At 46.1% G+C, this 16,708-nt stretch overlaps 1 protein-coding gene across 2 annotated transcripts in view; it reads left to right on the forward strand.

Annotated features, from left to right (window-relative positions):
• The window catches only part of ABL2 (ABL proto-oncogene 2, non-receptor tyrosine kinase), a 140,340-nt gene extending 124,101 nt beyond the window's left edge, over window positions 1–16,239 (forward strand). Inside the window, exons 8-11 of one of the 2 annotated variants that reach the window (XM_033916837.1) lie at window positions 8,234–8,386; window positions 8,737–8,826; window positions 11,749–11,922; window positions 13,445–16,239. In XM_033916837.1, the coding sequence (XP_033772728.1) occupies window positions 8,234–8,386; window positions 8,737–8,826; window positions 11,749–11,922; window positions 13,445–15,129 (2,102 nt within the window). In that variant the 3' untranslated portion in view covers window positions 15,130–16,239. The remainder of the gene's footprint in view (window positions 1–8,233; window positions 8,387–8,736; window positions 8,827–11,748; window positions 11,923–13,444) is intronic. The other variant, XM_033916838.1, reaches the window with a different exon arrangement.
• The last annotated feature ends 469 nt before the right edge of the window (window positions 16,240–16,708 follow it).

The raw sequence follows: 16,708 nt of genomic DNA on the forward strand, positions 1-16,708 counted from the left end.
CCATCATACTCCACAGTGAAGAAGTGGTGTGCAAACTTTCAACGTGGAAATTTCGAGACTGAAAATGCAGCAAGGTCTGGGAGCCTCAAACAGTGTCAACCTCCTGAAATTTTTGTCCATGACCTGATTTTGGAAGATCTGCAAATATCTAAATGGACTACGAGGACCAGCGCAAGGTGTAGCAGTAGAAGGGACGCTGGGAACCAGTGATCACAATATGATTCACTTCAACCTGGACACAAGGGCAAAACATTGATCCAGAACGACAGCCATGGCACTGAACTTCCAAAAAGGGAATTATGAAGGGATGAGACTCATGGTGGGGAAGAAGATTAAGAAGAGGATAAGCGCTGTAAAAACGCTAGAGCAACCATAGTCCCTTTTTAAGGACACAGTCACCGAGGCGCAAAACCTTATATACCGCGTATCAACAAGGGATCCAAGAGGAAAAAGAACAAGGAACCGACGTGGCTCACTGAAGAGGTGAAGGAAGCGATCAGAGACAATAAGACTTCATTTAAGGAATGGAAAAGGTAAAAAACGGACGAACACTGGAAAAAGCACAAACAACATCAAAACAGGTGCCATAAGGCAGTAAAAGGGGCCAAAAGAGGCTATGAGGAAAAAATAGTCAAGGAGGCAAAAAACTTCAAGTCGTTCTTTTGATATATTAAGGGGAAACGACCAGCAAAGGAAGCAGTGGGGCTGTTGGATGACCATGGAATAAAGGGAGTGCTAAAGGAAAACAAAGACATCACCGACAAACTGAACACATTTTTTGTGTCTGTATTTACCGAAGAGGATATACACAACATACTGGAAGCCGACAGGCTATATGCGGGGAAACAAAGATGGGAAATTGACAGGGTTGACGGTCAGTCTAGAAGAGGTATACAGGCAGATTGATAGGCTTAAAAACTATAAATCCCCGGGACTGGATGACATCCATCCGAGGGTAATCAAGGAACTGAAAGGGGCTATAGCTAAACTGCTTCAACTAATAGCCAATCTATCAAACAAATCGGGAAGGATTCCGGAAGACTGGAAGGTGGAGTTACGCTGACCTTCAAGAAAGGTTCGAGGCGCGATCCGGGAAACTACAGACCGGTGAGTCGATACCAGGAAAGATGGTAGAGGCGCTGATAAAGGACCACATCATTGATCACCTTGACGGACACAATCTGATGAGGACTAGCCAGCACGGCTTCAGCAAAGGAAGATCTTGCTTGATGAACTTGCTGCACTTCTTCGAGGGAGTAAATAGGCAGTAGACAAGGGCAACCTGGTCGACATTATATATCTGGATTTTCAGAAGGTGTTTGACAAGGTTCGGCATGAACGACTACTTCGAAAAATTGCAAACCATAGAATCGAGGGTAAAATACTCACTTGGATTAAAAACTGGCTGACGAATAGGAAACAGACAAATGTACATACTCGGACTGGAAATGCGTCACGAGTGGAGTGCCGCAGGGTTCGGTGCTTGGACACGTGCTCTTCAACATATTTAGAATTGACCTAGAAATTGGTATGGCGAGTGAGGTGATTAAATTTGCAGACGATACGAAGTTATTTAGGGTAGTGAAGACGCTGGAGGATTGCTACGACCTGCAACGTGACATAAACACGCTCGAGAAATGGACCACGAGATGGCAAATGAGGTTTAACGTGGATAAGTATAAAGTGATGCATGTCAGTAACAAAAATATTATATACGAATACAGGATGTCCGGTGCGGTACTTGGAGAGACCCCCCCCCCCCCCCAGGAAAGAGACTTGAGAGTATTGGTCAACAAGTTGATGAAGCCCTCCGCGCAATGCGCGGCGGTGGTGAACAGGCGAACAGAATGCTAGGAATGATTAAGAAGGGGATCACGAACCGATCGGAGAAGGTTATCATGCTGCTGTACCAGGCCATGGTACACCTCACCTGGAATACTGCGTCCAGCACTGGTCGCTGTACATGAAGAAGAACACAGTGCTTCTCGAGAGGGTCCAGAGAAGAGCGACTAAAATGGTTAAGGGGCTGGAGGAGTTGCCGTATGGTGAGAGATTAGAGAAACTGGGCCTCTTCTCCCTTGAAAAGAGGAGACTGAGAGGGGACATGATCGAAACATTCAAGATAATGAAGGGAATATGCATAGCAGATAAAGACAGGTTGTTCACCCTCTGCAAGATAGAGAGAACGAGAGGGCACCCTGTAAAGTTAAAAGGGGGTAGATTCCGTACAAACATAAGGAAGTTCTTCTTCACCCAGAGGGTGGTAGAAAACTGGAACGCTCTTCTGGAGGCTGTTATAGGGAAAAACACCCCCAAGGTATTCAAGACAAAGTTAGACAATTTCATGCTGAACCAGAATGTACGCAGGTAAGGCTAGTCTCAGTTAGGGCACTGGTCTATGACCTAAGGGCCACCGCGTGAGCGGACTGCTGGGCACGATGGACCACTGGTCTGACCCAGCAGCGGCAATTCTTATGTTCTTATCAGCTAAAACAATAGCTGAGACACTACAGATATCCAGGGAATGTATTGGTTGTATAATCCATGAGCAGCTGGGTATGCCAAAGTTGTCAGCCAAGTGGGTGCCCAAATGTTTGAATGCTGATGAAAAATGACACAGAGTGGACATTTCCAAGTTGATTTTTGCAGTATTTTCAGTGACCTGGTACCAATTTTTTGGAATGACTATTTACTGTTGATGAAGCATGGTTACACCACTATGATCCCAAGACAAAACAACAGTCCATGCAATGGCGGCACTCAGGTTCTCCAAGGCCAAGGAAATTCAAGACTCAAAAGTCAGCAGGAAAGGTCATGGCCACAGTATTTTGGGATCAGGAAGGTGTTGTAATGACTGACTATCTTCCAAGGGGTCAAACAAGGTTTTTTTTGTGGGGGGGTTTTCCCACTTTCAATAAACATATGTTTAAAAAACAAAACAAACAAACAAGTTAATGCAGAATACTACTGTAACTTGCTGTGCTGATTAAAGGAGGCATTGAAAGAAAATAGAACATAAGAACATAAGCAGTGCCTCTGCCGGGTCAGACCAGAGGTCCATCCCGCCCAGCAGTCCGCCTCCGCGGCGGCCCAACAGGTCATGACCTGCCTTAATCACCAGAAGGGGCCCCCTTGCCTCCTAGGTTTCTCATCGAAGTCCTATCTTCCCATCAATGTCCTAACCCTCCGGCCTTGCACCTGCACGACCTGGTGAGCTGTCTATACTTATGCAACACCCCAGCACCTCCCTCAGTACCCCACGATCACCTTTTCCCTCAGGAATCTGTCCAATCCCTGTTTGAATCCCTGTACTGTACTCTGCCGGATCACTTCCTCCGGGAGCGCATTCCATTTGTCCACGACCCTTTGGGTGAAGAAAAACTTCCTTGCATTTGATTTGGCCCTATCTCCCTTCAGTTTCTCTGAGTGCCCCCTCGTACCTGTCGTCCCTTTTAGTCTGAAGAACCTGTCCCTGTCCACCCTCTCTATGCCCCTAAGCATTTTGAAGGTCTCTATCATATCCCCCCTGAGCCTCCTCTTTTCCAGAGAGAAGAGCCCCAGTTTATCCAGCCTCTCAGCATATGGGCAGTTTTCCAGCCCTCTTACCAGTTTCGTTGCCCTCCTTTGGACTCTCTCAAGAACTGCCATGTCCTTCTTGAGGTGCGGCGACCAATATTGAACGCAGTATTCCAGATGTGGGCGCACCATCGCTCGATACAGCGGCATGATGACTTCCCGCGTCCTGGTTGATATGCCCCTCTTGATGATGCCCAGCATCCTGTTGGCTTTCTTCGAGGCTGCTGCACACTGTGCGGATGGTTTCATGGATGGATCCACTAGCACACCCAAGTCTCTCTCAAGTCCGGTGTCTTCCAGCAATCTCCCCCCCCCCCCATTTTATATTCGAACAACGGGTTCTTTTTCCCTATGTGCATGACCTTGCATTTATCTACGTTAAAGCGCATTTGCCATTTGTTTGCCCAGTCCTCCAGCTTATCGAGGTCCCTTTGCAGTTCCTCACACTCCTCCCTGGTCCTAACTCTGGCGCAGAGCTTGGTGTCGTCTGCAAATTTTATAACCTCACACTTTGCCTCTGTTTCCAGGTCATTGATAAATATGTTGAAGAGTAGCGGCCCCAGCACCGATCCCTGCGGCACACCGCTCGTGACTCCCCGCCAGTCAGAATATTGGCCCTTTACTCCGACCCTCTGTAGTCTACCTGACAGCCAGTGCTTGATCCATCTGTGTACATCCCCGCCCACCCCATGGTTCCACAGCTTCCTAAGCAGCCTTTCATGTGGCACCTTGTCAAAGGCCTTTTGAAAATCGAGGTAAATGATGTCTATGGGTTTCCCTTTGTCCACCTGACTGCTTATTCCCTCAAAGAAGTACAGAAGGTTTGTCAGGCACGACCTTCCCTTACAGAATCCGTGCTGGCTTGTCCGCAGTAGGCCATTTTTCTCGATGTGCTCGCAAATGCTGTCCTTGATCATTGCTTCCACCATCTTCCCTATAACTGAAGTCAGGCTCACCGGCCTGTAGTTCCCGGGGTCACCTCTCGATCCCTTTTTAAAGATAGGTGTGACATTCGCCAGTTTCCAGTCCTCTGGTACCTCTCCAGTTTTCAAGGATAGGTTGCAAACATACTGGATTGCGCCCGCTATTTCCTGACTTAGTTCCTTTAGAACCCTTGGGTGGATCCCGTCCGGTCCCGGTGATTTGCCGCTTTTCAGTCTGTCAATCTGCTTGAGGACATCCTCCCGACTTACCTCTATATGCCCCAATCTTTTGGCCTGCTCCCCACTCATGAGCTCCTCTGAGTCCGGTATATTGGACGTGTCCTCGCTCGTGAAGACCGACGAGAAGAACGTATTCAACCTCTCAGCTACCTCTTTATTCTCCTTAATCACTCCCTTCCTATCCCCATCGTCCAATGGCCCCACCTCCTATCTCACTGGTTGCTTCCCCTTTACGTAACTGAAGAATGCCTTGAAGTTTTTCGCCTCCCTGGCCAGGCCCTCCTCGTATTTCCCTTTTGCTTTTCTAATCTCTCGGTGGCATTCCTTTTGGCATTTCCTGTGCTCCTGGTGATTTTCCTCCGTTGGATCCCTTTTCCATTTCCGGAAGGACACTTTCTTGTCACTGATTACCCTCTTTACTTCAGGTGTCATCCAAACCGGGTCTTTTGACCGCTTGTTCTTGCGGCCTTTCCTGAAACTGGGGATGTACAGTTTTTGCGCTTCCTGCAGTGTGTCCCTGAGAAGGGTCCAGGCGCTCCCTACAGTCTCCATCCTAAAGCCGTTCCTGAGCTTCCTCCCCACCATTTTCCTCATAGCAACATAGTTCCCTTTCCTGAAGTTGAGCGCAGTTGTTGCGGTCCTCCTCACTATGGGTAACCCCCTTTCTAATGTGAATCACTGTTGTGATCACTGTTGCCTAGTGTTCCTCCCACTTCTACCCCTCTTGCAGGCCCCCCTAATCCGTTAAGGATGAGGTCAAGAGTAGCATCCCCTCGCGTCGGTTCCTTGACTAGTTGCTCCATGAAGCAGTCCCTTACAGCTTCTACGAATCCTGCTTCCCTCGTGGAGTTGGAGTGTCCCGTACTCCAGTCTATCCCCGGGTAGTTGAAGTCCCCCATCACTGTTACACTTCCAGTCCTGCATTCCTGTCTCAGTTCTGCTTCCAAGTCTTGTCCTATTGTTTCTGACGCACCAGGCGGGCGATAATACAGCCCCAGCTTTATGTCTGCACTCTTCTTTCCCGGCAATTTGACCCATAGCGATTCTAGCTCCTCTGCCTTTGTTGCCGTATCGATCCCAATCGAGTAGATATAGTCCTTTATATACAGCGCTATGCCTCCCCCCTTCTTGTGGGTCCTGTCCCTCCTGTAGAGCTTGTACCCTGGCAGCGCCACATCCCATTGATTTTCCTCTGTCCACCAGGTTTCTGTAATTCCTATTATATCCAGGTCCTCCCCCTTGGCCATGACTTCCAGTTCACCCATCTTAGCCATGAGGCTTCTTGCATTTGCGTATAAGCACTGTAGATCCTGGTGTTTGTCCTCCACCTCTGCCTTTACCTGGGCCGCCTTCCTTGGGTCTCGGGCCGTTTTCCCGCTCCCGGTGCCTCTGCTGTGCCCTCCGCCTTTACCCTCGCAACTCTCTTCCTCCCCATGTCCCCTCCACCCCTCCTCCCCGCTTTTCCCCGGGGAGTACCAGCCCCCTCCTGTGCTATCGTCCCCTGGGCCTTGGTTTGTTCCCCCTTGCCTTGTGTCTCCCTTTTGCCCTGTGGCTCCACCTTATTGCCTTCTGTTTGCACCCTAGTGCCATCTTGTCCTCCTGAATCCCCTGTTTTCCCCTTCCCCTTAGACTTCTCCCAGCAAGTTGCTGTTACCTGGTGTTTCCCTCGCTGTCTGATCGCGAGTTCCATCGGACCCCCATCCTCCTCCCCGCAGTCAGCCCATTCAGGATCTTTTCTTGATACTGCTGTCCGAAGCATCATCAGGTCAGCTGTCGGCTTTCCCCCTCTCTGTAGTTTAAAGCCCTCTCGATCTCCTTCTTTACGTTGGCTGCTAGTATTCTTGTTCCCGCCGTGCTCAGGTGCAGGCCATCCCGCCTGTAGAGCTTGCTCTTTCCCCAGAAGGACGACCAGTTCCTCACAAAGTGGAAGCCCTCCTCCTTGCACCACCTCCTTAGCCACGCATTCACCTCCTGGAGCTCGGCCTGCCTCCTTGCATCTGCCCTCGGGACCGGCAGGATCTCCGAGAATGCTATCCTCTGTGACCTCCGTTTCAGCTTCCTTCCCAGGACCCTGAACTGGTCTGTTAGCGCAGGCATGCTGAAATTCCTCCGGCTCACATCATTTGTTCCGACGTGGACAATTACTGCTGTCTCCTCCGTTTCGGCTCCGTCCAAGATCCTCTCGATTCTGTCGGCAATGTCCTTTGTCCTGGCCCCAGGGAGACATGTCACCAGCCGGTCCTCTCAACCTCCGGCTACGTGACTGTCCACCTCCCTCAGGATCGAGTCTCCCACAACAATTGCAGTCTTTCCCTTCCTTAAGAGCCTCCTCTGCCTCAGGTCCGTGTCCATGGTGAATCTGGGCGCTCCTCCCTCGGGGTCCTTGGCCTCCTCTGCCCTCCTGGCCTCTCCACTGGCCTCTCCACTAGGTCCATCCTCCGGTGGGTCCTGACTCTCGTCTGATGACACCTGTCTGAGTTGCTGCTGGTTCTGCTCCTCGACCCTCCTGTAGCTCTCCTCGATGAATCTCTCAAGGTCCCTCACCTGATCTTCAATGGAGCTATTTCTGTCTGGATCCTCAGACGCCTGGCATGGCTCCTCTGAAGCGTGCAGCCCCTCCAGGTCCTGAACCCTGGCCTGCAATCTCGCGACCTCATACTTCAGGCCTTCCAGCTCCCGGAGAGAGAAGTTTGCAGAAAGTTCTTTTTGTACTAAAGACGGGCCTCACCAAACAGGAGCTGCTTTGACACGCAGCTCCTGATTGGTGAGGCCCAACTTTAGTACAGGAAGAGGCGGTCAGAGCATGCCGCAAGTGATTTCCTTCACTCACCAGCGCTCCGGCTACCCTCCTGCCTGGTCATTCGCGGTCAGAAAATACCACGAATGACCGCGAATTCGCAGGGGAGCACTGTACTTAGTTTATCAAGGCAGTTTGTTGTTTCTTTTTAGTTCAAAATTTTTATTGAAGTTTTTTAAGAGTGAAACAAAACAACATCCAAAAATCTTAGAAAGTACAGTCAATATCGTCATGAATAAAGAAAATAAGTCTTAACATACAGTTTTTAATACCAGCCTATATATGGGTTTTGCAAGCCTGTCCAGTGGGTGTGGATGCTGCTTCCTGCAGTTCCTGTCCTGCACCGCTGGCTGCGAGATTCGAGGAGGCAGCCATTTGTCGTCCAGCAAGGGAGATAAGGGGAGGATGATTTTAAAAAACAGTATAGGCCGCCCCAGTTACTGGTAGATAAGCCGTGGCTAATACAATGGGGCGGCTTATCTACCAGTTTTAAAACGTGCATAAGCATTTTCTAACAAGCATTAACACTGTTCTCCCTATACAAGGGTGTGGCCTATATGTGGAAAAATACGGTAATGCACAGCAACTTCAAAAATAAATAACCTTATAGTAATATATATATAATAGCACCTAATATAACAAAGATTCAACAATATGAATTTCTTGTGACAGGCTTTTCTTTCAATCCCTATTGTAGCATTTGGGGTGTTGCTGTGGGAGATTGCCACTTATGGAATGTCACCCTATCCTGGTATAGACTTGTCTCAAGTCTACGATCTGTTGGAGAAGGGATACCGGATGGAGCAGCCTGAAGGTTGTCCCCCAAAGGTGTATGAACTGATGCGGGCATGTGAGTGCTGTCTTTTGATTTACAGCTTAGAGCATGAAGTCAGTGAATTCTCAGAAAAAAAACATAGGCTGTTATTTCAAGTGTCCTATGTGCAGGTTCTGCCTCAGTGCTGAAACTGGCTGAAACTTGCATTAAAGCAGCTGTGAGCAGTCTGCCTCCAAGCATTCTGTTATTTATGTTTGATCAGCTGACAAAGTGCTGTAATACAGGCTATCCCCTGCAATGAAAATCTAGCTCAGAAAATTTAGGGCCCCCTGTGTAAGCCACTTTCGCTGCAAGAAACTAGTCTTTTGTTTGAACAGAGCTCCCTTGCCATTTCCTGAGGAGTTGTCCTGTTCTCTATCCTCCAGGTTGGCAGTGGAATCCTTCTGAGCGACCTTCCTTTTCTGAGACTCATCAGGCCTTTGAGACCATGTTTCATGACTCCAATATCAATGAAGGTGAATACCCAACCGATATGATTTTAGTTTGAGATTGAAATGATGGGGTGCTTTGGCAAGAGGTAATTATTGTATGTTGTTAGGTATAGAGAATGTGTAACGTCAGGGGACAACATGAGTTGTGTAAATTATTGTATGTTGTTAGGTATAGAGAATGTGTAACGTCAAGGGACAACATGAGTTGTGTAGATAGGCAGGATTCCTTGGTCATGCAGGTGATGTCATAAAATGGAACTATTCTAAGTCTTATTTCAAAGTGATATCTCCGCCATCACTCTTATCTATAATCACAATTTCTATTTTTGTGAATAATTCGTTTGTATGGACCTTCTGATTGTAACAGTTACTATATTCTGCGTCAGTCCAATTTTATTAAACACCATATTTTTTTTGGCCTTTTTATTTATTTATTATTCTTTATTTATTCTTTATTTTTTAAAAAAGATATATCTATTGTCTTTTAATATCTCCTAGAGCCTAATAGTTTTCATACTTCTATTAGCGCTATAGTTATAGGAACACCGTCACTTATCTTAACAGTGGACAGTTCCTCTTGCACCTCTCCCGACATGCATGTTTCAACTAGAGACCTTTCTTCAGGGTCGAGGTAAAACGTTTGTGGGAGCTGTTTCAATCTGGGCAGGATGGACCTCTGGTCTGACCCAGCGGAGGCAAATTCTTATGTTCTTATGAAATGCCAAAGCCACAAAAAGTCACCTAGAGCATGACAGTTCAGGGTCTACAAGATGGAAGCCCTATGATCTTCAGCCAAAGTCAAAAAGTGATGACAGAGTGATTTTACCTCCTGATCTGTGCTACTGATGATAGAGAACCTGATAACCCCAGCTCAACACCCTTGATACACAGATTCCCTTTTCTTTTCTTTCTTATGGGGGAAATATGCCAGTTCAATGAGTTTGAAATCTAATTAAGGTCAGAGTGTGTGATGTCATTGAGTATTTTGAAAGTTGCCCTGCCACTGGTTAATACTTGCAGACAACGGATTTGGAGATAGTTAACTAACATGCATTAACACTTAATGTGCTTTATTTTACCAAAGTCCCGTTCTATGCAGTGGGACATAGTAGTAAGGCACATTAACAGTTTTAGCATGTGCTAACACTAGCATGTTAATAATGGCAGTCCTTTATTTTTAAGTTTGCTCTAGGTTAAAAAAAAATCTGTAATACAGAAAGTCACAACAAATACAGTTGTCTAGCCAGAACGTTGTGGGTTTTTTTTTTTTTATAGGGGTCCAAGGTTAACATATTGGGGATACTTTGCATATAAGTCTTTCACACTAGTTATACTCTGATTAGCAGATAATGCCTTCATGGGCACTTAGATAGTTTGCAATAGCTGTCGTGCATTGTGAGTGACACATTACATATTTTAAACAATCATTTCAAGCACTTACCAATGCTAAATCATATATACACTTATGGAAAATTTACAGATGTCTCAAGAAGAGGCAGTCCTGTAACTTAATTTAAACCTAACTTGGCCAGACATAAGTATGCTATAAAGATAACCTTTTCAATACACATCACATCCTGCTAAATGTTTTCTAAAACCTTGTCTTGATGTTATAATTACCATTATTTAGAACAGTGGTTCCCAACCCTGTCCTAGAGGACCACCAGGCCAGTCGGGTTTTCAGGCTAGCCCTAATGAATATGCATGGAGCAGATTTGTATGCCTGTTACTTCCATTATATGCAAATCTCTCTCATGCATATTCAAGTTTCAAGTTTAATAGATTTTGATTTTTACGCAATATCATATATTTCAATGCGTATTACATGTTTCCAATACATAATTACAATTACAATACAATACAATACAATACAAAATATTCATTAGGGCTAGCCTGAAAACCCGACTGGCCTGGTGGTCCTCCAGGATAGGGTTGGGAACCACTGATTTAGAACATGCCCTTCAAATTTGATTTGTGTGAAAGAAATGCCTTCTTACACCATATTAACAAAACTAGTAAATACAGTCTCTTCTTTTTGAATATTGCAGTTTATAAATGCATAAGAAGAATATTATTTAGAAAGCAAAAAACATAAATATATCAGAGTTAATCATATACGAAAGCAAAAATGTATTCTTTAAGTCCCTTTTCCAAAATGCTCATGGCAGAGAGCAACATGACTACAATGAAACAACAACAATCATAATACAGGTATAACATATGGTCCGGCATCTCCTTGAGTTTGGTGGCAAGCAGCATCTGCAACCTGCTACTCGTGCTGGCCTCAGCTCCCTCTGACATGACTTCCTGGTCCCGTGACCAGGAAGTGACATTAGAGGGACAGCACAAGCAGCAGGTTACAGATGCTACTCGCCACCGGTAAAGATTTAGAGAGATAGGTGCTGTGAAGGAGAGGTGCTGGGGTTAGAACATGTTCTAAAAGTGACCACCATTGGTTCGGCAAAACCGTAGAAGTGCTAGAAAATTTATAGTGTACCTGTATAGGAAGTGCAATGAGTGAAGAACAGAACTTGGGATATCACTTTCCACCCAACATGAAAAAAAAATATATTAAAGTCTTTTTGTCTCCTCAGTGTGAGCAACACACAACCCTTCAATTGTCAAACAGTGAAGTAACGCAAAAGCCCTAAGACAAAAAAGCTACCTGATGGTCCAGTGGACCCCCCCCCAACACACACACACAGAGTGTTGTATCAGCAGGAGGGATGCCCACTTCTTTCTGCCGCTGGTGGCCTCAACCTCTCCCCACAGTCCCCCCCCCCCCCATCTCCCCAGTACCTCTAAATTGAAGATTGAGAGGGGCCTAAGTCCCTGATAGAAGCTCTGTAAAAGAAAATCATTCTCACCATGGTATTTTTTACCGTGGTGTTGGAGTGTTGTGCCCTAGGTGTCTTGACATGTTCACTTATCTCCTTGTTCATGCAGAGGTAGCAGAAGAGCTTGGAAGATCAGCAGCCTCTTCATCAGTGGTTCCTTATCCAAGCCGGTTACCCATGCTGCCCTCCAAGACGCGTATGATGAAGAAACAGGCAGAAAACAAGGAGAATATTGAAGAGACGGAGGATGCAGCAACGCATTCAGCCTCCAGCTCAGCTCCAGGTAAAAGTCAGAAAGTGCAATGCAAACTGTAAAGTACAATCAAAGTAAAACCTGAATCCTTTCCTATTTCCAGACACTGTTGCTGTTTGAAAGAATTGTACTGATTTGCACTGGGAATTTGGAAGAGGAAAAAACATAGTTCTATTAAGAATAAAAACTTAGGGCTAGATTCACTAAGCAAACCGATCGTGTACCGATGGTTTGTGAGCCATTTGCAATCCGATTTCCCTCCGACCCGATTCACTAACCTGTGTACTGATCCAATTCTGATCTGTGCATGCAATTGAGGGAAATGGCATGCAAAGTAGGCAGGGACGCGATTCACTAAACAAAAATCTTGAACACCGACTGGGCTGGCCAATCAACAAGAAGCGACTGCTGGGGAGCAGTCACTCACCTCCTTTCCGACTGTCCTGCCAGCCCTGAAATAATCCTGCTCTCTGCCTCCCCGACTCTCTCTCTAGCTCCCCGGGTCTCTGCCTCCCTGGCTCTCCTTCTCTCTGCCTCCCCTGACTCTCTCTCTGGCTCCCCAGCTCTCTGACGCAACCTGCCCTCTGCCTCCCCCGACTCTCCTGCTCTCTGCCGCCCTTTCCTGCAGTGCGAGTCTGTGGTTTTAACCCGCTTTATACCCGCAGATTAAAACCACGGGCTCGTACTGCAGGGAAGATCGGCAAAGAGCAGGTGAGTTGGGGCCAGTAAAAAAATTTATTTTTAAAAACAGACAGCAAACACATGCGCAGACCCATCTACAGGCAAAGTAAATGGTCTGCGAATGCGTTGGGATCGCTACCTAGCAATCCGTGTCGGCGGATGGGGGCATGCCTCCAATTGCCCCCATTAGAATATTCTTTCTTCCAGAATCGATCGGCCTTGCCCGGATCAGACACAGATCGGTCATGATCGGGCAGGTTAGTGAATCAGGCCCTTAGTTGGTAAAAAGAGGAGAATTGTTATATACTACAAGAATCTTGTTTGGAATAGCAATAAAGCAGTTTCTTGCCTGATCATATAGGTGAAATTCCTCTTGATTTATGAGGTTTGTCTATCACTATTGACTGTTGTAAGATATTGTAGCCTGGGGATTTCTATATTTTTATTGACATCTCATTCTTGACTGGCTACATAGAATGAAAAGACCATTACATGTTCCAAAGGTACTATATTGTAGACCTGAATATCCTAAACCAACTGACTTCAAATTTAAAATGCCTGCTATGGTGACTTTGTATTAGGCACCGCTATCCAGATAGGTAGTGGTGCTAGATATACATAGGCAATGCCCTTGCCACGCCTTGGCACTATATGGAGCAGTTGGAGGATATTTTCAGCAGCACTGTCTTTATACTGCTGCTGGAAATAGTTGATTGGAAACTTGTATGTTTGTGGCTGCTACTAAATGTATATCCAGTCCCCCCTCTCCCCTTCCCCAACACACAGACACATTCAGTGTGTAGAATTGGCTTTAATTTTGGAGGACTATGACTTGCCACTTTTACTCAGTCCTTGATTGTTCTCATTTTAGGATTTATTCGAAATACACAATCAACTGGTGGTTCTCCAGCACTCCCACGTAAAAAGAGAGACAAATCTCCTAGCAGTCTTTTGGAAGATGCCAAAGAAACCACTTTCACCCGGGACCGGAAGGGAGGCTTCTTCAGCTCCTTTATGAAGAAGAAGAGTGCCCCCCAGCCTCCAAAGCGTAGCAGCTCTTTCCGTGAGATGGAGAACCAACCCCACAAAAAATGCGAGCTGGCAGGCAACTTTGCATCCATCACTTCCCTGCAACATGTAGATGGGTTTTTGTTTGCACCTTCACAGGAGGATGGGAACTCTGTATCCCCTAAGAGCTATGGGGGAGATTTTGCACAAAGAAACTTTGTTAGTGATGATGGTATCAGTGGTAGCAGCTGTGGAGGTGCAAGCTCTGGTAGTGGGTGGTCAGGTATAACAGGGTTTTTCACACCACGCCTGATCAAAAAGACATTGGGCTTACGGACAGGGAAAGCACCTGGTGGTGAAGAAACTTCAAAACCTTTCCCAAGATCAAACTCTACATCTTCCATGTCTTCAGGGCTTCCAGAGCAAGATCGAATGGTTATGACACTTCCTAGGAACTGCCAGAGGTCAAAAATCCAAGTGGACAGAACTATCTCTACCACATCACAGCCTGAGGAGTGCTCAGGGAGGCCTCCAGATCCACAGCCTAGGAGGTGTGAGGAGAGCATTGCACAAACCAGAGAGAGACCAAAAGCCAAACTTTTGCCTAGAGGAGCCATGGTTCTTCCTATGCGAGCCTCAAGTGGGAATCAAGCCGTGGCAGACAAGGACTCTAGAAGCAAAGAGAGGAATGATGGGGCACGGCTAGGTATGGCGGGGCTCCCAGTAGATGATGGAGACCGGCAAGGACGATCATCTCCCGCCAAAGCCTTGGCCATCCCTCCAACCACACATAACCACAAAGTGCCGGTCCTCATCTCGCCCACTCTGAAACATACACCAGCTGATGTGCAGCTGGTGGGCACAGACTCTCAGGGGAATATGTTTAAGCTCTTGTCAGAGCACCAGGTTACCTCGTCTACAGAAAGGGACAAACCCAGGCGGGTAAAACCAAAGTGTGCACCACCACCACCACCACCTATGATAAGGCTCCTTCAGCACCCTCCATTGAGCTCAGACTCTGCAGATGAATCTAGTTTTATCACAGCATCACAACAAGGACAGGAGACAAATGAGAGTGGCAAAAGGACAGCAGCAGGAAAAGCTGTGAGGCCTCTTATGCCTCCTCCCCAAGTGCCTCTGTCATCACCTTCCAGCACCTCACCGGCAAAGATGGCTAATGGCACAGCTGGGGCCAAAGTGATGCTGAGAAAGACCAAGCAAATATTTGAGAAAATCTCAGTGGACAAAATTAGCAAAGAGGCACTGCTGGAGTGTGCTGGTCTCCTGACAAGTGCAATTGCTGAGCCAGTGCCAAACAGCCAACTGGTGGACACAGGCCATCAGCTACTGGATTACTGTTCGGGCTATGTGGACTGCATTCCACAGACACGCAATAAGTTTGCTTTCCGGGAGGCAGTGAGCAAACTGGAAGTCAGCCTGCAAGAACTGCAGGTCTCTTCAGCATCTTCCAGCACCTCTGGGGCCAGTGTAGTCCTCAATCATTTATTGACATGTGTCCAAGAAATCAGTGACGTGGTTCAGAGGTAGCTACTGATAATCTGGTGGAACTAACATAAAATGGAACCTCTTTCTCTACTGTCCATCCTTCATCCACTAGGCTATTTTGTGGATGAAAGGTGATGAGAGAGAATTGGGGTCTCTCTTTCACTTGGAAAAAGAGGTTAAGATGCTTGTGAGTTTATGTGAAGTACTTTAGAAATCAAAGTTCTCCTGATGTTTACAGATTCATCTCAACAATCTGGAGGGGTAGAGGGTGATACTGGCAACATGTTCCTAAAGCACAGCTCAGAATGTCTCTGGCACAATCTTCTTTGTGGGTTGTGTCTCAAATGGGTCCTACCAAGAGGTAAATGTTAAGGGGTGGGGGAGAGCTGCCTGGGATGTTTTGTTTCTGCTGTTGGTCCTCAGAAAGGAGAAGGTACATAGAATTGCAGAAGTTCTGGCTTTTGAAAATGGTCAGAATGAAAAGTTGAGAAACCAGTGAAAGTGCTTCAGTGGTGTTGGGTACTGAAGTGCTTTTGTTCAACCAGTGTCCAGGTACGAAGGGGATTGGGACAAATGGAATGTTTTCAAGAGCTGGTGTGCCGAGTAGGTTAGTCATGAGGCAAGGGAACAATGTTAACCCCAAGGTCCTGGACTAGACTTGAAGCCTTGTTTAATAATACAGCTGAGGTGCACTGCTCCTCCAGGGTCAGTAGGCAGCAATTTTAAACTGGCTTACTTTTATATATAAAGTGTGTGTGTGTGTATATATATTTATATATATATATATATATATATATATATTTGTATGTATGTAATGCAGTGATGGTTACCTCTTCAAATTTTCTTTTTACCTGGCCAACATTCCACATTGGACAATGTATTTTGGGAGAGTGCTTGGTCTTCCTGCTACCCACAATATTTCTGTTCATCCCTCTTTCCCTGCTCCTGTTCCTCACCACAAAGAGAGGTTCTAAATCTGAAGTATGATATAATCAGAGTAAGAGAGGAGATTTTACCAGTGCCTAGATCATAGATTTTTGTTTTCCCTTTTTTATCCTGCTTTCCACTTCAGTTTTCTGCCTTCTCACAGAATCTCATAGCCTGCCTAGGTCTACCATTTTTTGCTCAGGGCTGCTGGAGCAGACACTGAGATGAAATGTGTTTATTTTATATATATATATATATATATATATATATATATATATATATATATATATATATAAAACATGACATACTCACCCCCCAACCTTAGTTATCAGCTCTTATCTTTAAATGGATTTTATAAAATGTTTTTAAAATGAAACCCTTATCAGCTGGGTTGCGTGTTTTTTGTTTTGTTTTTAATGAACTGCTGTTGTGCATGTAATGGTCGCAGCTGTTGGAGCACAGTGTGTATGGGGAAGCATATCTGCCCTGCACCAATGCAAGTAATATTCGTAAGATCATTGGGCCATAAGAAGTGCCATGCTGGGTCAGACCAGTTGTCCCTTGAGCCCAATATCCTCTCTGTGACAGTGGCCACTCTGGCTCACTGGAAGAATACATGGAAAGTAGGAAAGACCACTCCATTTTGCTCACATACGCATTCCAGTCTATGTGGCTAATAATTACTAATGGATCT

The sequence above is a fragment of the Geotrypetes seraphini genome, chromosome 12 (assembly GCF_902459505.1).
Source record: "Geotrypetes seraphini chromosome 12, aGeoSer1.1, whole genome shotgun sequence".
NCBI classification, from domain to species: Eukaryota; Metazoa; Chordata; class Amphibia; order Gymnophiona; family Dermophiidae; genus Geotrypetes; species Geotrypetes seraphini.